Below are 23142 nucleotides of genomic sequence, written 5' to 3' on the forward strand. Positions count from 1 at the left end.
GCCTGGCCAGAGAGTTTCTGGAGCCCTTCCCACAGACACCTCGGCCAGGCCGGAGGCCGCCAGGCTCCACGCTGCTGATCTTTCTCCTCGTTTTCCACTCCGGGGGGAGGGGCTTCCTGGTGCACTGTAAAGGTGATGGGGGTACGAGGCCCAGCCGCAGTGGCTACTGAAAGAAATCCTTCTATGAGAATGAGTGTGCGCTTACAGCAGTGGGGGCCTACACCAGGCCAGGAGAGGGACATTTAGTTCGCCACACGGCCCCCTTGTGCCCACAGGAAACTTGTGCCCCCCAATTTGGCCTTGTAAGTTAGGGTGGCCCTACAGGCCAGTAGCCAGAAATAGATGAGCTGAAGTCTAAAATCTGATTGCTTTGCAAAACCAAGGCAAACGTATCAAGTCCAGCATGGTTCTGGTTGTGACCTGGCAATGCCTTATCAGTAATGCGGAAGGGCAAACAGGCGCTGGCTGGCAGCAGTTTGACAAGACTGGTGGTGAACTTGAAGCTTCTGCTGCAGGGCTGGCCCGCCTGACTCCCAGGGAAGAGCTTTGCCATTGGCGAGACCTAACTGAACCAGTGCGCTAGTTCAAAGCTCGTAGGAGAATGTGGAGTGAGCCCTGAGCACGTACCAGGAGGACAGTGGCCTTTACAGGCACGCCCCGTAAGTGGTCTCCCGCCTAAATAGAAAGTAAATATGAAGGAGGGAGAAAGCAAACTTCACCAGAGCCTGCGGTCAGCGAGCCGGCAGCTGCAGGAAGGCATTGCGCTTGGAGGACACCTAGTTGTGAAGCCTGGTACTGCATGCCTGCTGCGTTGGCACAAGCAAGCTGGGGAGGACGACAAGGTTGGTTTTAAGTTTTCAGGAAATTCTATAAGTTTAGGAGATCCTGGAGGTCGGATCAACAGGAATAAGATTCAGGCAAGCGTGCCATGGGAAAAGAAAATACTTGACTCCAGTTCCTGCAGCAGGAGTGTGTGTATATGTGTGTGTATAATGTGCACATGTGTCCATGCAGGCATGCATGTATACCAACATAGGAGCATCTCACTGATCATATGCCATCATCCTAATATCCTCAACCCTTTTCTGACAAAAATTTTTTCTTGTCTACTAATGGCTTTTAATGTTAACATTTCTGACTTTATAATTGAAAGCAGTGGAAAAATAAGGAATTCTTAGCAGCAGATTATCTTGGGACACTCTGCAAAGTGAGGTGTACACAAGAACCCAAACTTTGCTCAATTATGAATTTCTATTTGCCCCAAAGCTGCCTCCTCCCTCTGATGTGGGTATTACTAGGATGGCACGTGTGTGTATGTGTAGAGGACACAGGAGATTGTCAGTATTTCTTAAAGGGTCACCTGTAGGCCGGCGCCGCGGCTCAATAGGCTAATCCTCCGCCTAGCGGCGCCGGCACACCGGGTTCTAGTCCCGGTCGGGGCGCCAGATTCTGTCCCGGTTGCCCCTCTTCCAGGCCAGCCCTCTGCTGTGGCCAGGGAGTGCAGTGGAGGAAGGCCCAGGTGCTTGGGCCCTGCACCCCATGGGAGACCAGGAAAAGCACCTGGCTCCTGGCTCCTGCCATCGGATCAGCGCGGTGCGCCGGCCGCAGCGCGCCGGCCGCGGCGGCCATTGGAGGGTGAACCAACGGCAAAAGGAAGACCTTTCTCTCTGTCTCTCTCTCTCACTGTCCACTCTGCCTGTCAAAAAAAAAAAAAAAAAAAAAAAAAAAAAAAAGGGTCACCTGTAAACTCTGAGTGCATTTGCCCAGGAGTACTTTGTTCTCATGGTCCAGGCCCTAGAATTATTTACCTATTGTCCCTGTCCCAGAAGAATTAAGATCAAAGAAAGAATCACCTATGTTCACCTTACAACTTAATAGTGTAATATGTGACATTAATTTTTTGCTTTGTTTTCAGTTTTCCTCCCTTTGTGTGCCTCTCAGCTGATTGTAGCCTTTGAACAATTTAAAGCAGTCCCTGTGAGGGCAGGCTGCTGTGTTTTGGGGGCTGGCCTGCTGGTCGACCTGTCATTTGTCCCCAGGTGACTTTGCTCATCTGGGTGGACACGTGCGTGCCCTGACCTGGCGGCCTGCTGGGTGGATCCTGGGTTTGCCCTGAACGTCTGCCCTGTTCTTAGCCCCACGTGGAGCTGTAGTAACCTCTTGCTTCCCAGGAAAGGGGAGTGATAGCTCTGAGGATTGACCGTGATAGGTGGCAGGGAAGAGTTCTTCTTCTGTCTTATTCCGTGGGGGGGGGGGGGGGGACGGGCTTCTCCTGGAGTGGAGACCCAAGGAGGGAATGGATTAGAAACAGGGGAAGCTGGCACTCTGTTCCAGGTATCTGGATTAGCATAGGAGCAATCTGGAATTGGGAGCAATCAGAATGAGAGAAGTGCAGGAGGCGACAGTCAGTCTTGGAATCCAGGGTTAGGAAGTTCCGTGGGGCGCCCACATGCAGAGCTGGGCTTTGGGGACCATGTGGTTTTCCCCTTCTTTTGGTATTTCCACGTACCAGAATTTTAGATCCTCTGTTATCAGTTAATCCAGATTTACACTTCATGGACTATTCCTGCTCACCTGCCTGTGTGCTCCTTCCTGTTCAGGCTCACTTGGAGGCCAGGCACCTGCTGCAGGGCTGGGCCACCTTGCAGTTGCCGGAACTACTGTCAGAGCTTGGCTTTGCTCCTCCAGATCAAAGCCAGGGGCAGCCTGGACTGCCCCTGGCCCCGGGAAGCACTGCACCTTCCCAAGCCCTCTAAAGAGCCAAGAATTTTCCTTCCATTTGCAGGTTGTGGTGGACTTGCTGGGTTTCAGGGGTAGGGAGCCCTTTTCCTGCCAAGGGCCATTTGCATATTTATGACATCATTCGCAGGCCATTCGAAATGATGAACTTGTAGATTGGTTGAGTTTCGAGTCGCAACTGCGGTTGCCATGGCCGGGCCAGATCCAGTGATTTCGAGGGCCTACGTGGACCGTACGTTCCCCACCCTGTGTGTGATTGAAAGGCCTTTTCTGAGGACGCTGGTGAAGACACTCTTTCAGTTGCCCTTTGCCTCCTCCTCAGCCTTTGGCAGGGTGGCCCACATGGTCCCCTCTGTTCTTATTGTGCAGTTCTCACCTAGGCCAAGAGGTTTCGCCTCCCCTGTCTGTCTCCCCTGCCTTTTAAACATGTAAACTGAGAAAGGATTAGGCTCTCTTCCTGTGAATCCTCCACGGAATGACGTGGTGGTGTGCACCTGTTGGTCCCGGGTGGCCAGTGTGGCTCCGGCACTGGCTGGGGCACAGCGTGCCAGCAGTGGAAGTTGCTGCCGTGCGCGGATCTGCTCTCTGTGGCTACTGCAGCTCAGAGCAGCGAGGCTACGCCCACCCCCCACACACCTGGGGAACAATCCTGTGAGTGTCCTCTTCTCTCTGTCCGTTAGTGTCCCGTGCAGCCTGCGACCCCTGGAAGGAAAGCGGCGACGTGTCGGACAGCGGCAGCAGCACCACCAGTGGGCACTGGAGCGGGAGCAGCGGCATCTCGACCCCCTCGCCCCCCCACCCTCAGGCCAGCCCCAAGTATCTGGGAGACGCCTTTGGTTCTCCCCAAACTGATCATGGCTTTGAGACAGAGCCCGACCCTTTCCTGTTGGATGAACCAGCTCCACGCAAAAGAAAGGTACGTGGTTGTGGCGGCGAGTGAGAGCCGTCCCCAGGGAGGCCCCGAGGTGCTAGACGTTGGCGGGCTCCCTCCCATTGTGGTTTACTTTTACCTACTCCTCCTCTTTGGTGCCAGTTCCTTTGCCTTTTTAATCTTTCTCCTAAGCCCCACCTTCCTTCCTGGGCTCCTGCGGAGGCCTGTGCCAGAGAGGCCCCCGCCGGGGTCTTAGCCACAGCATAAAACATGGACGTCGGCTGCTAAGGACCATCTGTTAGGTCTGCACGTTCAGGCCCTTGGTTGCTTGCTCCTCCGCTCCCCGAGACCCACTTTCCTGGGGCCTTTGGTTGGGTTGGGCCGAGGATCTCAGCTGCTGAAGCCGCCGGTGGGTACAGATGAGAAGAGATGAGGGAGAAGAATGTAGCCCAGTCACCCAGTCTTCCTTTCCCCCTAGAACTCCGTGAAGGTCATGTACAAGTGCCTGTGGCCCAACTGTGGCAAAGTTCTGCGCTCGATTGTGGGCATCAAGCGACACGTCAAAGCCCTCCACCTGGGGTAGGTATGGCACCCAGGCCTCCTGGCCAGGTCCCAGTCCTGTTCCTCTGCCCTGCTTGTCCCCCATGAGCAAGTCAAGCAAATGACTTGCTGAGACCCCCAGCTGGTGTCTGTCCGTGGCTGCTGTCGGAGGGGCCATCTTGGCCTGGGAGGAAGGCCCTTTGCATGGAGAACATCCATGCTGTTGATGGAAGGTGGCAGTGTCCGTCTGTGTCCTCCTGCCTCACCGCAGAAGCACGATGCTGCGGTTCTGACATTGGGCTTAATCACCGATGACACCCATGGCCGCGACAGTAGTGGCTGAGTTCTGAACCTGCCTTCCCTCTGGGAGCTGGGTTTCATTCAGCACTGACCCTGGCCTGCTGGTGCCAGGACTTTGTGGCGGGAACTGAGGAAGGGACATGCCCTGGGTAGATGGGGCCCAGAGAGGGTTCCCGGCAGCACTTAAGAGTCGGTGCCTCCTGCCAGAAGAGGGGTGCACCCGTGTTCTGGGCAGGCCGAGCCTCCGTGCCGGGGGCAGCAGCTCCTGTTGATATGTAAGCCTCTCATCCCCCAGGACACTGGTCCCCAGCGGCTTCCCTGACTTGCCAGGTGGCCCTGTGCTACCACTGCCCTCTGGCCGTCCAGTCTCCCCGGTGATGACGTCGTCTGCCTTCTTGAACAGGGACACTGTGGACTCAGACCAGTTCAAGAGGGAGGAAGATTTCTACTACACAGAGGTGCAGGTGAAGGAAGACTCTGCTGCTGCAGCGGCTGGCGCCCCCGCCCCCGGCACTGCCACTGCTGAGCCGGCTCCCACACCCACCGTGACCAGCTCACCCCTTGCCGTTCTTCCGCCACCTCCGCCCAAAGCCCAGTCCTGCGGCCTGGACCACGCTGGCCTGGAGTCTTCCCTGCCCTCAGGTGCACTCAGCAAGTCAGCCCCGGGCTCCTTCTGGCACATTCAGGCTGACCATGCCTACCAGGTACGGGGTGGTGGCACTCGGGGGTCAGCTTCTGATCCAGCTTGTCCCTGGCCAGCAAGGTCCCAGGCCCGTGACCCACCCCAGCTGAAGTCCTTTGGCCAAATCACTATCTCCTCTACAAAGGAGGAAAAGGGAACTTAGGACACCCTCCTTAAATGGGAGAGTTCGTGAGTGGTTACTAGAAAGCTGGCTGACTCCCTCGGCAGCCAGCTTGGTGGCTTTTGCATGGACATGGTCACACTGCTGGTTATAAGAGAGGGTGGACGTGGTCACACTGCTGGTTATAAGAGAGGGTGTAGTAGTGCAATTGAGCTTCCCAGAGCAAATCTCTGGTTCCTAGAATGGTGTGACACTAACAAGTAATTCCGCCGAGCATCACGCATTGGGCCAAGTAAGCTCCTCAGACAGGAGAGGACACGGTCCCTGCTCTTGTGGACTGCCCGGCATTGCTGGAGAGGGAAGTGAACCTGTAAGTGCAATTGGTTATCATAAATGGTCACAGCACCATTGCCAGAGCCATGAGAATGGGCTGTAGGTACAGGGAGGAACCAAGCCATCGTGCCTGTGTAATTGGGAAGGTTGTCATGGCGGAGGTGACGTTTAGGAAAGTCTTCAGTGTATACAGTAGGTACTCAGTGTGCATCTTGCTGGGTACAAATTCTTCGTGTTTTCCTGTGCCTGCAGGTTGTTCTTGTGAGGGGCAGAGTGTGAGTTAACAGCAGGCATCACCGTCAAACAGAACCTTTACAAAACGAGCCAGGCTCTCCTCCTCACGAGGATGTGTGGCTGCTTAGCGAGTTCATGTTTGGCTGACATCCAACTTTTGCTGACCGTGTGGGGCCTAGACAGCATAGCTGGGCGGTTTTCTTTCTTTCTTTCCCTCCCTCCCTCCCGTCCTCCCTTCCAATAGAGTTACAGAGAGAGAAAGAGGTCTTCCAGACATGGCCACGGTGGCCGGAACTGGGCCAGGCAGGAACATGAACCAGTGCCCGCCTGGGACGCTGGTGTCACAGGTGGCAGCTTTACCTGCTATGCCGCAGTGCCGGCCCTATGGCTGGTGTTTTTACGAATAGACCTAAACCTGCCTAGACACAAGTGTGCTCCTTGTTCCAAGGAGGTGTCTGGGGATGCCGATTCTTATTGCCGCAGAAGCACCCCGACTCAGGAGGCTTGTGGGCTTCTTTTGGCTCTGCCTGTAGCATCTTCTTGGTAGGTGATGCAGAGGGAGTTACTGTATGGTGATTACGTCTTAAGCAACTCTGAGATGGGCTCTGGGAACAGGGAGACTCCCTGGAAGCTCCGGGTCACCTGATGCTGCTCACGGCAAGATCAGTCTGGTGTGTCCTGGTATCTCCCGGTCATGTCACTTAGGTGGGGACAGATGGACCTTCTGCTGCAGGATGTGAGGTTATGCAAGTTGCAGGCGTCCTGGGTTGGGCTGACGCTTCCTGAGCTGCAGCCCAGGCTCACCTGTTCTTGTCTCTGCAGGCCCTGCCATCGTTTCAGATCCCGGTCTCCCCACACATCTACACCAGTATCAGCTGGGCTGCAGCCCCCTCCACCACCTCCTCCTTCTCTCCGGTGAGTGTGCCCGTCTCTGCGCACAGCAGCACTCCCAGGGCCCAGAGCCGAGCTCAGGGCTCCTGTGTGCAACCCCAGGGCTGGCGCCTGGCACCTGACTGGTGCTGCCGCCTGGCCTCCAACTCCCAGACTTCTCGCTCCCTTGCTGGTCTCAGCCTCTCTCAGAAGGAGGGAGGCGGGTGCTTGCAGAGGAGTTGCCTGCTTCAATCAGGTTTCTTGCTGAGAAACTCACCAGACACAGCTGGGGTCAATGCCCTGTTCAACCCTGAGTGCCCATGGGTGCCGTTTATGGAAGAGAAAGAACACAGGGAGGTGGGAGAGGGTCCGAGGGAAGAAGATGGAGTGGAGATGGAGGCCACCGTGGGTCAGTGCCTTGGATGGCTTGACCCTGAATTCCAGTAAGCTGGAAGTCACTTGGAACCACGTGTAGTGGGCTTTAGTCTCAAATACCTGTTACAGGGGGCTGTCACACGTCGTATGAGCCCATTCATTGCCAGGTGGTATGGTTGAGGCAGTACGCCGCCTCCCCTGTCCCTTGTGCAGTGGCTCTGTCCAGATGCCCTGTGGAGAGCAGCCCTGCCCCCTTTCATGGCCCCTGCTGCCCAGAGTGTGACTTCCGGCCTGCTCCTCGCTCTGGCCTCTGCCCTGCCCTGGCCCCTGCTGCCGCACTTCAGCGTCCTGCCTGAGGGGGCAGCCTGGCCTCTTGCGTCAAGACCCTGCGTGAGACCCTGCTGCTCACTGCCTGGGCTTGTGCCCCGCCCCGCCCAGGTCCGGAGCCGGTCGCTCAGCTTCAGTGAGCCGCAGCAGCCACCGCCCGCGGCGAAATCCCACCTGATTGTCACTTCTCCACCCCGGGCCCAGAGCAGCACCAGGTGAGACGTCTGTCACTGGGCCCTACCTGATGGGCTGTGTCCCCTGCCTCCCTAGCGTTGTGGGCTCCGAGTCCACCACCTGTCCTCCCAGGGTTGGTCCCCCGTGGGGAGCCTGGATGGAGGACCCACGGGGTGGGGGTGGGGGCATCGGCCTCTGGGCCTCTGGCGCCAGGTGGGTCCCGGTGGCTTCCTTGAGCAGCCCCGGCTCGTTGGCTCAGTGTCACCCTGGCTGCGGCACGTGGCTCTCACTTCGTCTCTCTTTTCCGGCAGGAAAGCCCGCGGGGAGGCCAAGAAGTGCCGTAAGGTGTACGGCATCGAGCACCGGGACCAGTGGTGCACGGCCTGCCGGTGGAAGAAGGCCTGCCAGCGCTTCCTGGACTGAGCCCGGCCCAGCCCGGCCCCGCTGCCCCGCCGTGAGAGGCACCCCCTGTTGTGAACCCAAAGCAGCGACCTGCAAGAGGGAGAGCAAATGTGGAGTTTGGGCTCTTTTGGCTAAGCTGTAACGCTTTAAAACACTGTCTCCCCGCTGGGGGAACATTTTATTTTTTAAAAAAAAGAAATGAAAATATTTTTTCCCTCAAGTAGGAGAGAGCCAAAACTGACCAAGGGTGTTGTGCAGCAGACCAGAGACCAAAGAACTCACTGCCCTCCTGTCCCCCGTCCCCCGCCTCCAGGGGGCGCCTGTGTGTCCCAGAGGAGACAGCGGCTCTTGTTTCCTGCTTGGTGGCATGCATTCTTGGCTTTCTCAACTCTTCCAGAAAGGCCTGTGAGCGAGAAGAACTTAACTTCCCTTAGACAGAAACACAGTGCTGGCGGCTGGTGGACGGTTCCGGGAGCAGGACGGCCGGGGTCCTCCCCAGGTGGGGAGAGTGGGCGGCCGCCGAGGAGGGGGAAGGAAGACCCTGTCTTGGGGACAGCTGTTCGAATCTGGATGCCCTCCGATGCTCAGCCACATCCCAGCATTGTCAGCCCAGACTAAGAGGTTTTTGTAGACCGGCCCCAAATCCCTGAGCCAAAAGGCTAGGAGGTGTTCACCTGTTGAGATGGGGCCGGTGACCCTCCCCTTTGCTGTGAGGAGGTCCCAGGGGGTCTTCGGGTTGGCAGAAACTGTTCTTCCCTGAGTCCGCTCCCTCCAGAAGCCTTGGGGCTTCCCCATCGTGGAAACACTTTGTGTGCAGGAGCCTTTGCTGATCCCAGCTCCCTTTATGTAGGTGGCCCTCAGAGACCCCGGTGGGTTCCTGTGTGTCTCCTGGCTTCACCATGGACCTCCTCATTTTCATCTCTGGCCGGAAGGCAGGAAGGGGAGGATTAGAGAGAGCCCTGGTGGGGGCGAGATTCAGGCTGCAGAGATCACACCAGGGCCGGAGTAGCAGCTCCTTTGAGTTTCTGGGCACAGCGGGGCTACCGGGCTGCCTTGAGGTCAATAAGCAAGGCTGTTCTTGTTGAGGAGGAGGGGGTTTAGGGAGTTTAGTGTCAGGCCAGCTCACGGTGCCAGGGCCCAAGAGCAGCATGCGGGTCTGTTTTGGAGCCAACGCATTTGTCCTAAGTGGGACTTGTTTGGGGATTCCCCAGCCTGCTTGCATGTGCTGTCTTGGGCGTGCATCCTGGACTGACATCCCAAATGTCAGGGCTCAGGGGGATCCCCCGGGCCACCTCTCCGGAGACTGAGGGGCAGCATCCGCCCTGTGATGGTCCTTCAGGCTGTCGTCTTGGTCCCAGGTGGAAACACCTGGCCGCTGAGACACCGGTGGTGGCTGCATGGGAGACTATACAAGGGCACTTCAAGAAGGTCATGGAAAATGGAGGTTAAACCGATAACTTGAATTTTCCAGAATATTCTTGGAGCCCCATTTCAGTGCAAGACACAGAGACTGTCACAAAACCTGTGAGCCTGGTGTTTGATGGCTGTCATGGCCGGGGCTGCTAACATGAGGCATACTCTTACACCTGGGTGTCTTTGGTGGGAATGGGGTATATTTTTATGAACTGGTAGGAAAAAAAAAAAAAATCCATGTGGAATTCTGTCTCTTGGCAAGCTGGTGCCCAGGCCAGCCGGAGATGCTGCGGGGCTCGTCCTGGTGCCTCTGCGACCTCACTGGGAGCGGGGAGCTGGCTGTGGTTGTGGCTTGGCTTGCCTCACCTCGCCCCACCTCTCCCTTTCTTCATCACCACCCTTCAGATCCTCCCAGTGGGGGGGGGCAGGGGACCCTCTCGGCTTGTGGGGACTCAGCCCAGGAGGGTCCGCCCACCCCTTCCTAATCAGAGCTCTCGCCGAGCCTGTTCTTCAGCCAAGCTGTTTTCCACCCCGCAGGGTACTCCGGGCTGATACAACTGCATGCAGCAATGTTCTCTGTGTGACGTGGGCTTCTCCAGCCCTTGCTACCCAGGGCAGAAAGGGAAGAAGAGAAAGAAGGAATGGATGGGACAGTTTAAAAACTGAGGTGGTTTTGTTTTTGCTTCTGTTTTTTTTTTTTTTTTTTTTTTTTTAAATTTTGGTGCAGCATCCTTGTCTGCAGGCGCTCTCTGCCTCCTGTGCACCTGCCAGCCGGCTGCCCCGTGCACTTGCCATGCATGGGTTCCCAGCGCGTGACCCGCCCCCAGAGTGCTCCTGGAGGGAGGGGTGGTGCGTGCAGGGACCCAGTGCTCATGCTCCTTTCTCCCTCTCTGTGTCTGCCTGCTTTCCAGGCAGCAGGATCTGGTGGGGGGAGGGTGCCACGGGGGTGCTCTGGAATCCTAACAGGACTGATTCACAAAGCAGTTGTCTTGGGAAACTGTGTAAGCAGCGAGGGCCCCCCATACTCGGAATGTTCCCTGGGAAGGCCTTGAGAGTCTGTAATCAGAACAGCCAGTGAGAGGCCGAGTCTGCACCCACGCCCGCTCAGCGCTGCGAGCCCAGCAAACAATGGCTGTGGCCAGGTGAGGGCTCGGCTTTGTCAATTGCTGGGGCACAATTCTATGACTTGGAAATGGGCTCAGAAAGCCATTTTGTAACTTCAGAGGGTGTTTTGAGCGATGGCCACGCTGTAGTAAATCTATGGCTTGACGCCTTGGCTGGCAGTATTACCTGGGATGTGGAAAGCCTGACTTGTTGAGAGAAATCTGTTCTGGTGCCCTTTTCTGGTCATCCAGGTTCTGACTTTACCAGGGGCAAAAAAAGAAAAGAAAAAAAAAAGCAGAGGGAGACAGATTCTGCCTGTGAATTTGTCTTATTGGCGCCTTTTCCCCCAGCTGTCTTCCAAGTATTATTTTTACTGTTAAAAAAATTTTTTTAAAAAAATGTGAAATGTAATGTTTTTACAGCGACAATATGAAATATATTTTATAAGGAATAAAATGGTACATTGTCTGATTTAATGTGTGCCTCTCCCTCTGCCCCTCTCGCTGCAAAGACCGTCGCTGTCCTTGGTGTTGAGCAAATGACAGTGACTCACTGAAGGCAAAGCCTGTTTATTCATTTGCTTGTAATCACAGTTCTGTTTGCCGGGGATTAGGTTAAGTGGCTTCCACGGGTTGGCTCAATAATCCGTAAGGAAGTTGTTGTTTTCGGTACCGCTAGATGAGGAAGGGACAGAGTTCAGATCACTTGCTCGATGTCATGAACTGGGACATAATGGCAGTAGGATTGTGATGCATGCAGTAAGTTTCTGTTTGTGTCCTTATTTTAAATCTGTTTTCCTTTCATTTCATCTGAAAGGCACACACAGGGAGTAATCCCCCTGTCTCCTGGCTCACTCCTCGGTGGCCTGTCACAGTTTGTGCTGGACCAGGCTGAAGCCAGGAGCCCAGAACTCAATCCACGTTTCCATGTGGGTGGCAGGGCCTATGTGGTTGAGCCATCACCAATGCCTCCCGCCATGCACACCTGCAGGAAGCTGGGATTGGAAGCACTGGTGTGGGATGCAGGCATCCCTAGCCAGACGTCCACCCCTTGCTTAGTGGGCAAAGGGGAGTGTGTGCGTGGCCATGTTGCTGAGTCTGAGGGGAGGTGGGCAAGAGACTTAGAAAGTCAAGACGCCTTCTGCGCACACGGTGGGCCCTGAGCAGGGTCTGCCCCTGCAGCTGTTAATCCCATGTACGCAGCGGCCAGCACGGCTGGCGGAGCTGGCCTGGTGGGCTGCCTGTCAGAAGCTGAAAGCATTGTCCCACCCAGGGAATGGCTCACACGGTTTAAGTAGCTGAACTTGAAGACGCAGCACAACAGCTGTGGGTCCCGAGGAGACCACACCAAGGGAGCAAGGCTTGAGGAAGCGGTTGTGAAGTGTAACTTACCGTAAGGGGGAAAACATGGCTGCTTTTATATAAGGTGTGTGTGGGGGGGGGCGGTCAGGCGGAGTCCAAAAGAACCCTTTGTTCATCCAGGAGAGGCCAGGGCTGGAGCAAGTGGCCGCGGATGTGGGCACTGAGAGGTGGCGAGAAGCTCTTGGGGGCTTCTGGGGGTGTGCAGGGGCGCGGCTGCTGACAGCTGCTGCGCTGTGCAGAGGTGCAGCGCCTCTGTTAGGGCCCAAGACCAGCCTGCAGGGCAGTTTGCTTTTTTGCCTCCGTGCTCCCTTTCTGTCCTTGCCCCACCCCGTCCTTCTAAGAAAGTCGCCAGCAGAACCATCTGCCAGGGTATCCCCAAATCGGTTACTGTATTCCCCATCGGCTTGGGACTGCGGCGCTGGAGCCCTTTCCTTCCCAGCTTTCGCCGGAGTTTGGGAAAGAGGAGACACCAGGCTGGAGTTTGAAAGTGGGGAGGGCATTGAGTCCCCTGACCTCTGCTGAAAACCACAGCAAACTGCCACCCTGGGTTCTAGCACCTCCTCTGCCCAGCTCCCTGACCGATCACGTTACCATCTCTTGCTGACTTCCTGTAAGTCTGTGCTGTGGTTTTAGTGTCCTGTCCAAAGCTTGTGTTGAAATTTAATTGCCAATGCAATGGTATGAGAGGTCATTTAAAAAAAATTTTTATTTGAAAGAGTTACACAGAGGGAGAGACAGGCCTTCCATCTGCTGGTTTACTCCCCACATGGCAGCAAGGACTCGGGGCTGGATGAAGTGAAAATCAGGCACCTGGAACTCTCTCCAGGTTTTCTATGTCAGTGGCAGGGGCCTAGGCCATCTTCTGCTGCTTCCCCAGGCACATTAGCAGGGAGCGCGATTGGAAGTGGAGCAGCTGGGACTCGAACCTGCATGGGATGCCAGTTGCAGGTGGTGTCTTAACCTGCTGCCCCACATGCCAGCCCGGGGCCTGTAGGAGGTGCTGAGGTCCTGGGAGCATGGTCTTGGTGAGTGGATTGAGGCCGCTGTCTCAGGAGTGGGTTCCTGTCGTGGGCGTGGAAGGGGACGACTGGCTTGGGCACCTCCTCTCTGTCTTATATGCGCTCGCTTGCTGTCTTAGGACACAGCATGGCAGCTCTCAAGTGTGGACTTTCCAGCTCTAGACAGTGAGCCAAATGAGCTCTTTAGAATTTACCTAGCGTGGCCGGCGCCGCGGCTCAATAGGCTAATCCTCTGCCTGCGGCGCCGGCACCCTGGGTTCTAGTCCTGGTCGGGGTGCCAGATTCTGTCCTGGTTGCTCTTCTTCCAATCCAGCTCTCTGCTGTGGCCTGGGAGTGCAGTGGAGGATGGCCTAAGTGCTTGGGTCCTGCACCCCATGGGAGACCAGGAGAAGCACCTGGCTCCTGGCTTCAGATCAGCGAGGTGCACTGGCCGCAGCGGCAATTGTGGGGTGAACCAATGGAAAGGGAAGACCTTTCTGTCTGTCTCTCTCTCTCTCACTGTCCACTCTGCCTGTCAGAAAAAAAAAAATTTACCTAGCCTGTGGCCTGGTCAAGGCCTCCCTTCCTGTGGGTTCCACCAAGCACAGAAGGAAGATGGTGGTGGTGGTGGGGGTGCCTCTGTCCTGTAGACTTTGGTCATTATTCTCTAAACAGTTTAACAACGATCTACATGGTGTTTGCATTGTGTCAAGGATTTTGAGTAGAGACGATCCAAAGGACATGGGAGGACGTGCAGGGTACGTGTAACTATAATGCCGGTTTTCTTTTTTAAAGATTTATTTGAAATTTACACAGAGGACAAGAGAGTGAGCGCTTCATCTGCAGGTTGACTCCCCAAATGGCCGCAATGGCCAGAGCTGGCCAGGCCAAAGCCGGGAGTCAGGAGCTTTCTCTGGGTCCCCCGTGTGGATAGCAGAGACCCAGGCACTTGGGCCATCTTCCACTGCTTTCCCAGGCGCATTCGCAGGGAGCTGGATCAGAAGTGGAACAGTCGGGACACCAACTGGTGCCCATTTTGGATGCTGGTGCTGCAGTTGGTGGGTTTACCTGCTACACCAAGTGCCAGCCCCACTATGCCCTTTTGTCTGGAGCATGGTGGATGGTTCTGGAATACGCTCCCCCATGGATACAGAAAACAGCTATTTTATTTTAGCAGAAAGTGGACTAAGACACCCTGTTTACTTCAGCAGGGGCTTAACTCTGGGTTTGCTGTATGTTTCTAGGCTGGGCCTCTGCAGTTACACACCTTGAGGTATTTAGCATTGAGTTGATGGTAAAAATGGATTCAGCAGGTGCCACACCTCACCTCGTGTCCCAGTCCATTGGTCTCAAAGCACCTGGATCTCTATCACCTGGAACAAGTTAGAATCGCCAGTTGCTAGCAGGTGAGAGACCGGTGGGGCCCAGCCGCCCTCCACCTGTGGTGCTGATGCAGCCAGATTTGAGAAGCACCACTCCTTGTCCCAGACGTGGGCCCCGATAGCCTCGTCTCTGCTGCTGCGCATGCGTGTAGCAGCGGCACAGAGCACTTGGGGCGTTTACGCTCATGCGTTGCGCCTGTTCTATTTTATTTAGATACAGAAGAGCTGTGTGCCTTTGGCCTCTGTCCTCCCAGGACAGCCAGCAATGACTGTGCGGGGTCTGTGCCATGCAGTCACTTCATTTAAAAACAGTAAACAAATTTATTAACCATTTGCTCAGAAGTTTAATGGAGAAATAATTGTTTCAAACAATCAAAAAGAACAGCTCTTTTACAAACAGGTTATGGCAGTGATGAGTCAAAACCCCAGGCTTGATTTTTGTACTCCTTTCACCTGCCCCTAGAAGAGGGAAGGGGTGGGTGAGAAGGAAGGATGGGGCTATTAAAATGCTAGCTGGAGAAATTACAAAAATACACTCTGATGTAGCAACAGGGTTGGGTGCAACATGCCGGGGTGGGGGTGGGGTGGGGTGGGGGCTCTGGAGGCCACGCCCGCAGGGTCTGCAGGCCCTCAGTGCCTTGGGGAAGAAGGAATCCTGATTCCCAGCCGGCAGCTCTGGGGCTGGACACATGCTGTTTTGGGGATCACATGGACGCCTGGGGAGACAGAAATAATTAAAATGGCAAACCTGACGGCTTCTCTGATCTTTCGATTCTATTTGCTCAAGTGACTGAAGCAATCCAAAGGGGCAAAGGGAAGCTCTCAACCCAATAGGCAGTTCCTAAAATAGCCAGAAGGGTTCTTTCGCTCCCCCTACATAGCTGCCACAAGCTCCCTACCTGGAAACCGTCCCCTTCTCCCTGATAGTCAGAATCTGTGCTAAGTCACGGCCACATTTATCGTTCTGTTATCTTGCAGGTGCCTTTTAAGCCTGATGTCACCAACACCTGACCACCGATGAGCCTGCTCATTTTCTATCGTCTTTACGGCTCTGGGCATGGGGCAGCACAAAAGAAGAAGGCAGTGTAGACTCAGGAAAAGGCAAGCAACTGCCAAGACCACTTGGGGCCTTTTCACCACTCTGTCTTGGGCTGGCCCTGCACCCCTTGGCTCCCCCTCCCTGGGGTGGCATTCCAGGTTCTGAATTGGGTCTTTATCCCACTCCGGTGTGAGTTGGCCCTCTGTCCTCCCAGCTTTCAAAGTGGGGGCTGGTATTGTGTCTTAGAAGTCCGGAGCAGCTTTGCTAACGAGGGTCTGCTGAGGTGGAGGAATCTCGCTCACGGGTAGCAGGGTGTGATGTGAATGAAACAAGGTTTAAGCTGCCTCGGACAGACTGGTTAATAGGGTAATGTCTGTATTGGAACTCAGAGGTCCTGTGTGTATGCAGAAAGGTAACCGAGAGACGGTTCCTGAAGGAGAAGGGAGAGCCATCGATAATACGCAAATGAGCTGGTTAATGTTCCCAGCGTTTCCACCGAGAACTTTCCATCTTGAGCAAAGCAGCCCACAGAAGCTAGTGAACAGCTTTGTTTCAGTGCCGCTCAGAGGGAGGCATGATGGAAAATTAGAAAAACCAATTGCCTGGAAAGGGACTCAAATCATTTAAAAAATAAATTGATTCTTGCTAATGGGGCCGATTTTAAGCTGTCTTTAGATAAGGAAAATGTAATTCAGGACTAGACAGGAGCTTCAGTGTCACTTTGGAGCCACTTTCCAGAGAAGCGTTGGTAAGATTCGGAAGAATTCCATCCCTACTACTTCTGAGAGAGATACCGAAAGGCGCTGTGCAGTCCGGCTTAGAAAGAAACAGGCAGCTGGTAAAGGATCCAAGAGCATGACTTCAAAATCAGGGCAGGTTAACTCAGGGCCTCGGAGATGAGTCATTCTGCTAAAATAAACACAGCAGCTCTCTCCTCACGGCTCGCCTTGGCTGAGAGCGTGTGGCCATTTTTGGTCACTGGCGTGTTGCAGATAAGCTGAGCTACCTGCACACAGCTCCCGGCTGCCTGCACCCTGAAGTGTGGGTGTCAGAGATGAACAGACACATGAACACACCTTCAAAGGGCTTATTCAGGAGACAGTCACCTTTGACGTATGTGAAGCAAATTAGCACATAAAGCCATTTTTTTCCTGTGCTTATGAGGCGGGGAGACCCCCATCTGGCTGTTATTTGGGGGGTGCATTTGATGAATTGACCAGTTCTTTGCATTAAGATAAATCTCTAGGCCATGTAAGGAGAGGTATGGGAATCTGCCAATAATCATATCCCCAGAGACAAATCAAGGCACATAAACTTGATGGCTCAAATTTTCTTGAGTTTTCAAAAAATTCCCCTCTACTAGTTCCCAATGCCACTGGAAGTTACATATCGGTTGATGGGCTAAGAGAGCTGGGTTTGGAATGACTGGGCCATAAATTAGGGTCTTTGATGCTATTGCACGGTATGTGATGTATGTACTTGTGTTGGCATGCCTGTAGGGGTAGGAAAAAGAAGAAAGGAACACTAACAGAAACAAGACAAAAATAGCACCCTGGAAAGGAGCAGAGAGCAAGGAAGACGAACCCCTCAGTCTGTCCTCCTCACGGGTGTAGTGAGCAGGTTCTCGGAGTTTGTTCAATGATGGCACCGTGGAGCGCACATCATCAGCCTATCTCCAGCAAGGAGATGGGGGGACACATGGCCTGTGGAGGGGAGCAGGGCAGAAAGCACAGCTCCCGGGCCTAGAAGAACTCTTTGGGGAAATGGGAGAGTTAAATGGTTTCCATGGAGTCCCATCCCCTTGAGACATCAGTGGAAAGGCAGAGGCTAGGTAAGCTGTCTTTGAAGATGAAATAACAACATCATTGCCACAGTGATTGGACTCCCTGTGAATGGCTGGGAGTGGGTTCAGCTATTGGTTTTTAGCGATAACGTCTCTGAGGAGAGGTGAGCTGAATGGTTCCTATGGCAACTGGATGGGGGATTGGTCCACTTAACTGTCCCCATAGTAACTAAGCTCCTAGAGGGCTATACAGGAATTAGTTATCTTAACATACTACTATTATCCCCATGGTAACCAACCTCTAAATGGGAGTGGTCAGCCTCAAGGAGCAATCATAGGGAAATTCTTGCTCCCTAGAGAAAAGGTGGGCAGGAGGCAGAGAGCAGCATTTCGCTTGCAGGCCTTGCAGGAGCTGAACTCCTGGTGGGTTGGGGTGTGTGTGTGTCTGTGAGTGTGAGCTTATGTGCTTCCAGGCTTGGGAGGAAGGCTAAGACAGTTGGGTGGATGAGATCTCTTGCCCCCAGCTCATTGGTACCCAACTCACTCAGGGGTTGCAGTGGCCGGTGTAGCTGGGAGGACTCCCCTTCTGGCTACACATTACCATTCTGGTGTAGGGTGCGCCGGCGCTGGCTGGACTGCATGCTCAGGACCAGGTACTGCCTCATAAACTCACTGAACCGCTTCTGGTTGGCCAGCTTCCGGGCTGACTTCCGGGCCCCCGTGAAGCCCCCAAACCTCTTCTGCAGCTGCTTCTGCTCCACCTCGCCAGCTTCAAGGGTGCCAGGTTCCATCTCTTCCTGCCTTTGGAACAGGCTCCTGACACGGGGCATCCGCCTCAGGTGCTGCATCTCGGAGGCACTTGGTTGGTCAAGGGTGGCCGCCACCTGCTCAGGGTCAGCAGGGCTGAGCTTCCGGGAGCCCTTGGCTGTGATCTTGGTGCAGGGACTCCAGAGAGGGCTGGGGAAGACCTTCTCTTCACACTCGAGGATGCATGCCTGGAAAGACCCAGGTGGGAGGGAGGCAAGAAGAACAGGGACCTCTGTTACTCCCTGGGCAAGGGAGGTCAGTCACATCCGAGTTTTTGGTCCGTGGAATGTCAGAGCTGGGAATAGACAGGACCCTCTGGCCCAGCTCTGTCATTTTACGAATGAAGGAACCAGACCTCGGAGAGGGGAGGTTAACTGACCCCGGCTGACACAGCAAGTGTCACACCCTGGACTGCGCCTGGCTGCATCCTTAGGTTTTTTTGGGCCTAAGCGCAGCTCATGAGTGGCACTCATAAAAGAGAATTTTATTTTGTTCTCTCCTTAGGCCTGGGGAAGGTCAGATTGGTTACAGAAATTGGGGATGTGAAAGTTCATCTTTGAATCTGCATGTTTATTTTAGGGTCACCATAGAAAGGTCAATGCTGGCGTTGTTCATTTTCATCTGACATGCACTCATCAGCTCTCTGTGTGCAGAATTTCCAGCAAATGAGGGCCAAGACACGTGGGGAGGTGGGCAAGTTGGACAGAGAGGGCTAAAGCTGCCCTCCAGCTCCAGGTGTGGAGGAGGTGCCGTCATCTAATGCGAGCCTGGCCCCCCCACCCCAAGCATTCTGCTGCTGCCCCTCTTCTCTGGGGGCCACCATCTCCTAGATGAGTCTGCCATCCTGACCATGGCGTTTCTCTGCCCCTCCTAACTGGTTCTGACCTTCACTCCCCACCCCCCTCAGGTTCCTGGTTGAGTCTCCCGGATGCCTCTGCTTCCTACTTTTCTTCCCATATGTTGGTTTGGCTTTGCCTTGAATTCTCTTCTCTGCAGTTCTAGCATCTGTCAGTGGAAAGCCCTGCTTCCGCCTGACTTTGCCATTAGGAGTCAGCAGGCAGCTGCAGAACCTCGCTCAAACCTCACAGCTTCACCTGCTTGTAGGGCAGCTTCTGTGGCCGAGACCGCCAAGTGCCCGTCCCCTACTCACCTCCTCTCTTCCTTGCTTCCTGAAGGCAACATGCATGCTTCCTAGTCACCTCTCCAGCAAGAGGTGGCCAGCAACAAAGTGATCAGGTGGGACTTCCAGGAAAACAGGCAGCCAGCTTGGCTGGAAAGAACATTCTTTTTCCACACCTTCCTCCCCTTCCTCCAGCTTCCTGGCTAGAGCATGGATGTTTTGGCTGACACCCATCAACCACCTTGAAAACCATGGGGTGGCTCAGAGGATGGAAGTCCCGTGATGGCCATCAGATGAGTGTGGCGGAGCAGAAACAGGAGACGGAACCCCATGCCGACCTGGACTTCCACCTCCTCACTTTATGAGGAGTGAAATTTCTGTCTTATTTAAGACACTGCTACTTTAGGTCTTTGTTACTAGCAGGTGAATTTAGTTCTTATCTGGTATACAAGAGGACTTCAAAATGCTCATTGAAAAGTGGAGATAAAAGATAAGTTCAAGGGCTGCTGTTGTGGCACAGCAGGTTAACCACCTCTTGCAACACTGGCATCCCGTATGGGAGCTCTGGTTTGAGTCCTGGCTGTTCTATTTCTGATCACTCTTCCTGCTATTGTGCCTGGGAAGGCAGTGGAAATGGCACACATATTTGGGCCCCTGCCACCCATGTGGGAGACCTGAAAAGAGTTTCTGGCTCCCGGCTTCAGCCTGGCCTCGCCCTGGCTGTTGCAGCTTCTTGGAGAGTGAACCAGCAGATGAAAGATTGATTCTCTCTTCCTCCTCTCTCCCTCCCTTCCCCTCACCCTCATCACTCTGCCTTTCATATAAATAAATATTTTTAAAAAGATAACTTTATTTTGGTGCAAAACATTTGAAATCTACATGTGGCTTTCTATCTCCCATGAACTTTTGGAAGACCTTTTGCACTGGCTCCACCTGGCCTCATCTCTTTGGCTTGGTCTTGCCGTCTCTGTCTGCTTGGTTCCTTATTTCCCTGGGCATACCTTTTTTTTTTTAAGTTTGTTTATTTGAGAGGCAGCATGACATAGAAGTAGGGAGGGAGATCTCTTCCATCTGCTCGTTCACTCCCCAAATGCCCACAACAGCCAGGGCTTAGCCAGGCCAAAGCTAGGAGCCAGTCGTTCCATCTGTGTCTTCTGTGTCGGTGGCAGGGACCCAGTACTTGAGCCATCATCTGCCTTCTCCTAGGATGTGCATTTGCAGGAAGCTGGATTCGAGGCAGAGGTGTGACTCGAACCAGTCACTCTAGTAGGAGATGTGGGTTTCTCAAGTAGGGACTTTACCCACTGTATCACAGTGACCCCCAACCCTGGGCATATTTTTGCCTCTTTACCTCCCACCACCCATCCCTCAGCACACAATCTTCCCTCCTTCCCACACCCCCTGACACTGTCCAAAGACTCTTAGGGCACAGTGGCTCCCAGATGATCTCTCCATTCCTAATCTTTGCCACTTGAGTCCTTGTGGACTCCTGGCAGGACGTCTTTCCTGAAGAAGAACTGTAATTACATCATCACCCTGCCCACAGTGGTCTGATATTCGGTGTTTCTGAACTAGCTCCAAACTCCTGAGCAGAGTCCTCAAGTTCCTAGTCAACTATTCCATAACCCCTCTTCAGGCACACGGGGCTGCTCCTAGTGCCTTAAGCACGCCGTAGCTCTTCCCGCCTCCACGCCTTCCCTCGCTGTCCCCTCTGATGGAATGATCTGCTTCTGTCCATCCTTTAGGACCCAAGCAAGCCCCAGCACTGCCTCCTGCTGAGTTCTCCGTCTGGGTCCCTGGTAAGAATTGCCTGCATCCGCTTCTGTGTTCCCACAGAGTTTTGTATGCTCTTATGGACATTCTAATGCTTAGTATAATTGCAATAACTTCCAAGGCAGAGTGTGACAAGTTACGGACCGCTTCTTACTCATGTTTGAATCTCTTTCCAGTAAACAGTAGGGTGGCAATAGAGGCCTATTGATCTGAGCTGAGTTAATCAAGAAGCCACATTATATTTTCTAGGAGTGAAAAGGAAGGAAATGAAAAGGGATGAGTGAGTCCCTGCAAGACGGGGAGTTGCTGCTGCTTGCAATCAGCACCCTTTGTGCACATTCTCTGGTAGCTTTTGTCACCCAGCTGCTGCAACATTTTTTTTTACCTGATTACTTGTCTGCCCCATTAGACCAGGGTTCTTAACCTTTCTGGGTCATGGACTTTTTTTGGGGGGGAATCTGATATAAGCTATAGGCCCAAACTTTGGCCCCGTAAACATACTCCCGTTAAATTTGCGTATACTTTGTGGTTTGCCGATTTTGTCCATGGGCCAGGCACCTGTGGACTCCAGGCTTCTTTGCTGGACTGTAGGAAGAGTCTGTCTGCCTTCCACGTGTCTGATCCCTGAGATACAAGGCGGCTGTGGCCTGGAGCCAGCCCACAAGAAAAGGGAGGGGCTCTGCCGCTGCAGTCAGCCAGTGTCACACCGGGAGACCACCCCAGCTCCTCGGCAAAGCACCTTCCTAGCCAGGGACCTCAGGCCACACCTGGCCCAGCTGTTCTCACATGTAGGTCTGAGTCCAAATTCTCTGCAGTGCTTTTAAAAACACAGGGAGAACTGCAGATTAAAATTTATTTTTACAAAGGGATTACAAACTTCATTCTGCAAAGCTCAGGTAATTCTGATATTCGTCCAGGTTCGCAAAGCACTGATGTAATTCAATCTTTGCATGTCATAACAAGGTTCAGTAACAAACCCCAAACAGGGCCGGTAGATACCAGTATAACCTGAACGGGAACTCCGAAGTATCTTGAGACCCAGGCTAGGGTATGTCCTGTTCAACAACCTTTGTGTCTTGCGATATGCATTGGTGGAAATCAGTGTGAGAATAAGGGCCCTCTGTGACCAAGAGGTACGAGTGTGATGGGAATTTTACTCATTATTTCCTGGACTGAAGAGGAGACCGAGCCAGTGCCCCTCGGGAAGACTCCTCTTCCTCCTTTGTGACATATCCAAGGAGTGACCTCTCCCAAGCCCACTCGTTAGCCTCAGTCACGTTGGCCCCTACTGAGGCTTAAGCCACAGTTTTTCTGAGCATGCCTTTTCCATTTGGTTTTATCCTTAGAGATGCTTATGGGGTGGAACATAGTTGCTGACAACTAATCGTGGTCAGTGCACACCCAACAGTGACATGTGGAGAAACCACGTTTTCACACCCACCATGTCCTTGGGTATGAAAAAAAGATAGGCAGCTTCCATAGATGGGGAAGCTTGACTCAAGAGTGACAGAGTCTGAAACTTCCTGAATGCGCTAAGAGAATCATTGCCGGAGTCTGTTAGAAGGCAGAGTCTTAGCCTGGAGCCCGGGGAGACTCTCACCTATGAAGTCAAGGCTGGGGCCCAGGAGTTTGCGATTTTAGCCAGCACGCCAGGTGGTTCTGTGACTGGGCTACCCTTTGAGGAACCCTGCCCGGGATGGTACTCTCAGGAGCATGGCGGTCAAAGAAGGACTCCCCCCGAAATACTTTGAAGAAAACCAGAGAGGAGAGAAGCCATTCTTTCAGCTCACAATCCCATTGGGTTCTCACTCTACAGAGGTGGGTCTCAACTGGGAGCAATTTTGCCCAATGTTTGGAAGACATTCCTGGTTATGGTGTCTGTGTGTGAGTGTGTGTGTGTGCATGTGCATGTCCTGATAGCACCTAGAGGTCAGGGTACTAGTAAGCCTCCTGCAGTATGTGGGATAGCTCCCCACAGCAAATAATCATCCCGTCCAAAATGATCAGAGTGGCAAGTTTGGAGAATCCCTGCTCTCTAGGGCACAGGAACACAGGAAGTGTGGGGTAGCCCTGAGGAAGCCTGTACAAGTGTAGAATTTGGGGGCTGGTATGAACCTTTGGGCACAGTTGGTCTGATCCCTGCAGAATAAGAACCGCCAAGAGATTGTAGACTTGTTTTGCTCCTCCATTTACAGAATCAGGTGGGAGAGTTATTAAATCTAGAGGCTATTAGGGCTTTCGTGAACCTCTGGGTTTCTAAGCCCAGATGGTAATTAGATGTCATGTCAGTCAGAGAGAATGAAATTCTATGACGAAAGCAGACGTCACAGTCCATACCCAAACTTGACCCACTGTTAGATTAATCAGATACTAACAAAATCATCTCAACTTTTG

At 53.7% G+C, this 23142-nt stretch overlaps 2 protein-coding genes across 8 annotated transcripts in view; one reads left to right on the plus strand and one right to left on the minus strand.

Annotated features, from left to right (window-relative positions):
- ZNF395 (zinc finger protein 395) overlaps window positions 1-10956 on the plus strand; it is a 96295-nt gene extending 85339 nt beyond the window's left edge. For all 4 annotated transcript variants that reach the window (XM_051831753.2, XM_051831758.2, XM_051831757.2 and 1 more), the window contains 6 exons: window positions 3420-3655; window positions 4089-4189; window positions 4854-5154; window positions 6643-6735; window positions 7504-7607; window positions 7878-10956. In XM_051831753.2, coding sequence (XP_051687713.1) covers window positions 3420-3655; window positions 4089-4189; window positions 4854-5154; window positions 6643-6735; window positions 7504-7607; window positions 7878-7989 — 947 coding nt within the window. In that variant the 3' untranslated portion in view covers window positions 7990-10956. The remainder of the gene's footprint in view (window positions 1-3419; window positions 3656-4088; window positions 4190-4853; window positions 5155-6642; window positions 6736-7503; window positions 7608-7877) is intronic.
- The window catches only part of PNOC (prepronociceptin), a 29282-nt gene continuing 15592 nt past the window's right edge, over window positions 9453-23142 (minus strand). For 3 of the 4 annotated variants that reach the window (XM_008249163.4, XM_008249155.4, XM_002709448.5), the window contains exons 3-4: window positions 17650-18043; window positions 9453-14942 (exon numbers count right to left, since the gene is read on the minus strand). In XM_008249163.4, coding sequence (XP_008247385.1) covers window positions 14857-14942; window positions 17650-18043 — 480 coding nt within the window. In that variant the 3' untranslated portion in view covers window positions 9453-14856. Of the gene's footprint in view, window positions 14943-17592; window positions 18044-23142 lie in introns of all 4 variants that reach the window. The other variant, XM_008249172.3, reaches the window with a different exon arrangement.

This window comes from Oryctolagus cuniculus, chromosome 2 (assembly GCF_964237555.1).
Source record: "Oryctolagus cuniculus chromosome 2, mOryCun1.1, whole genome shotgun sequence".
NCBI classification, from domain to species: domain Eukaryota; kingdom Metazoa; phylum Chordata; class Mammalia; order Lagomorpha; family Leporidae; genus Oryctolagus; species Oryctolagus cuniculus.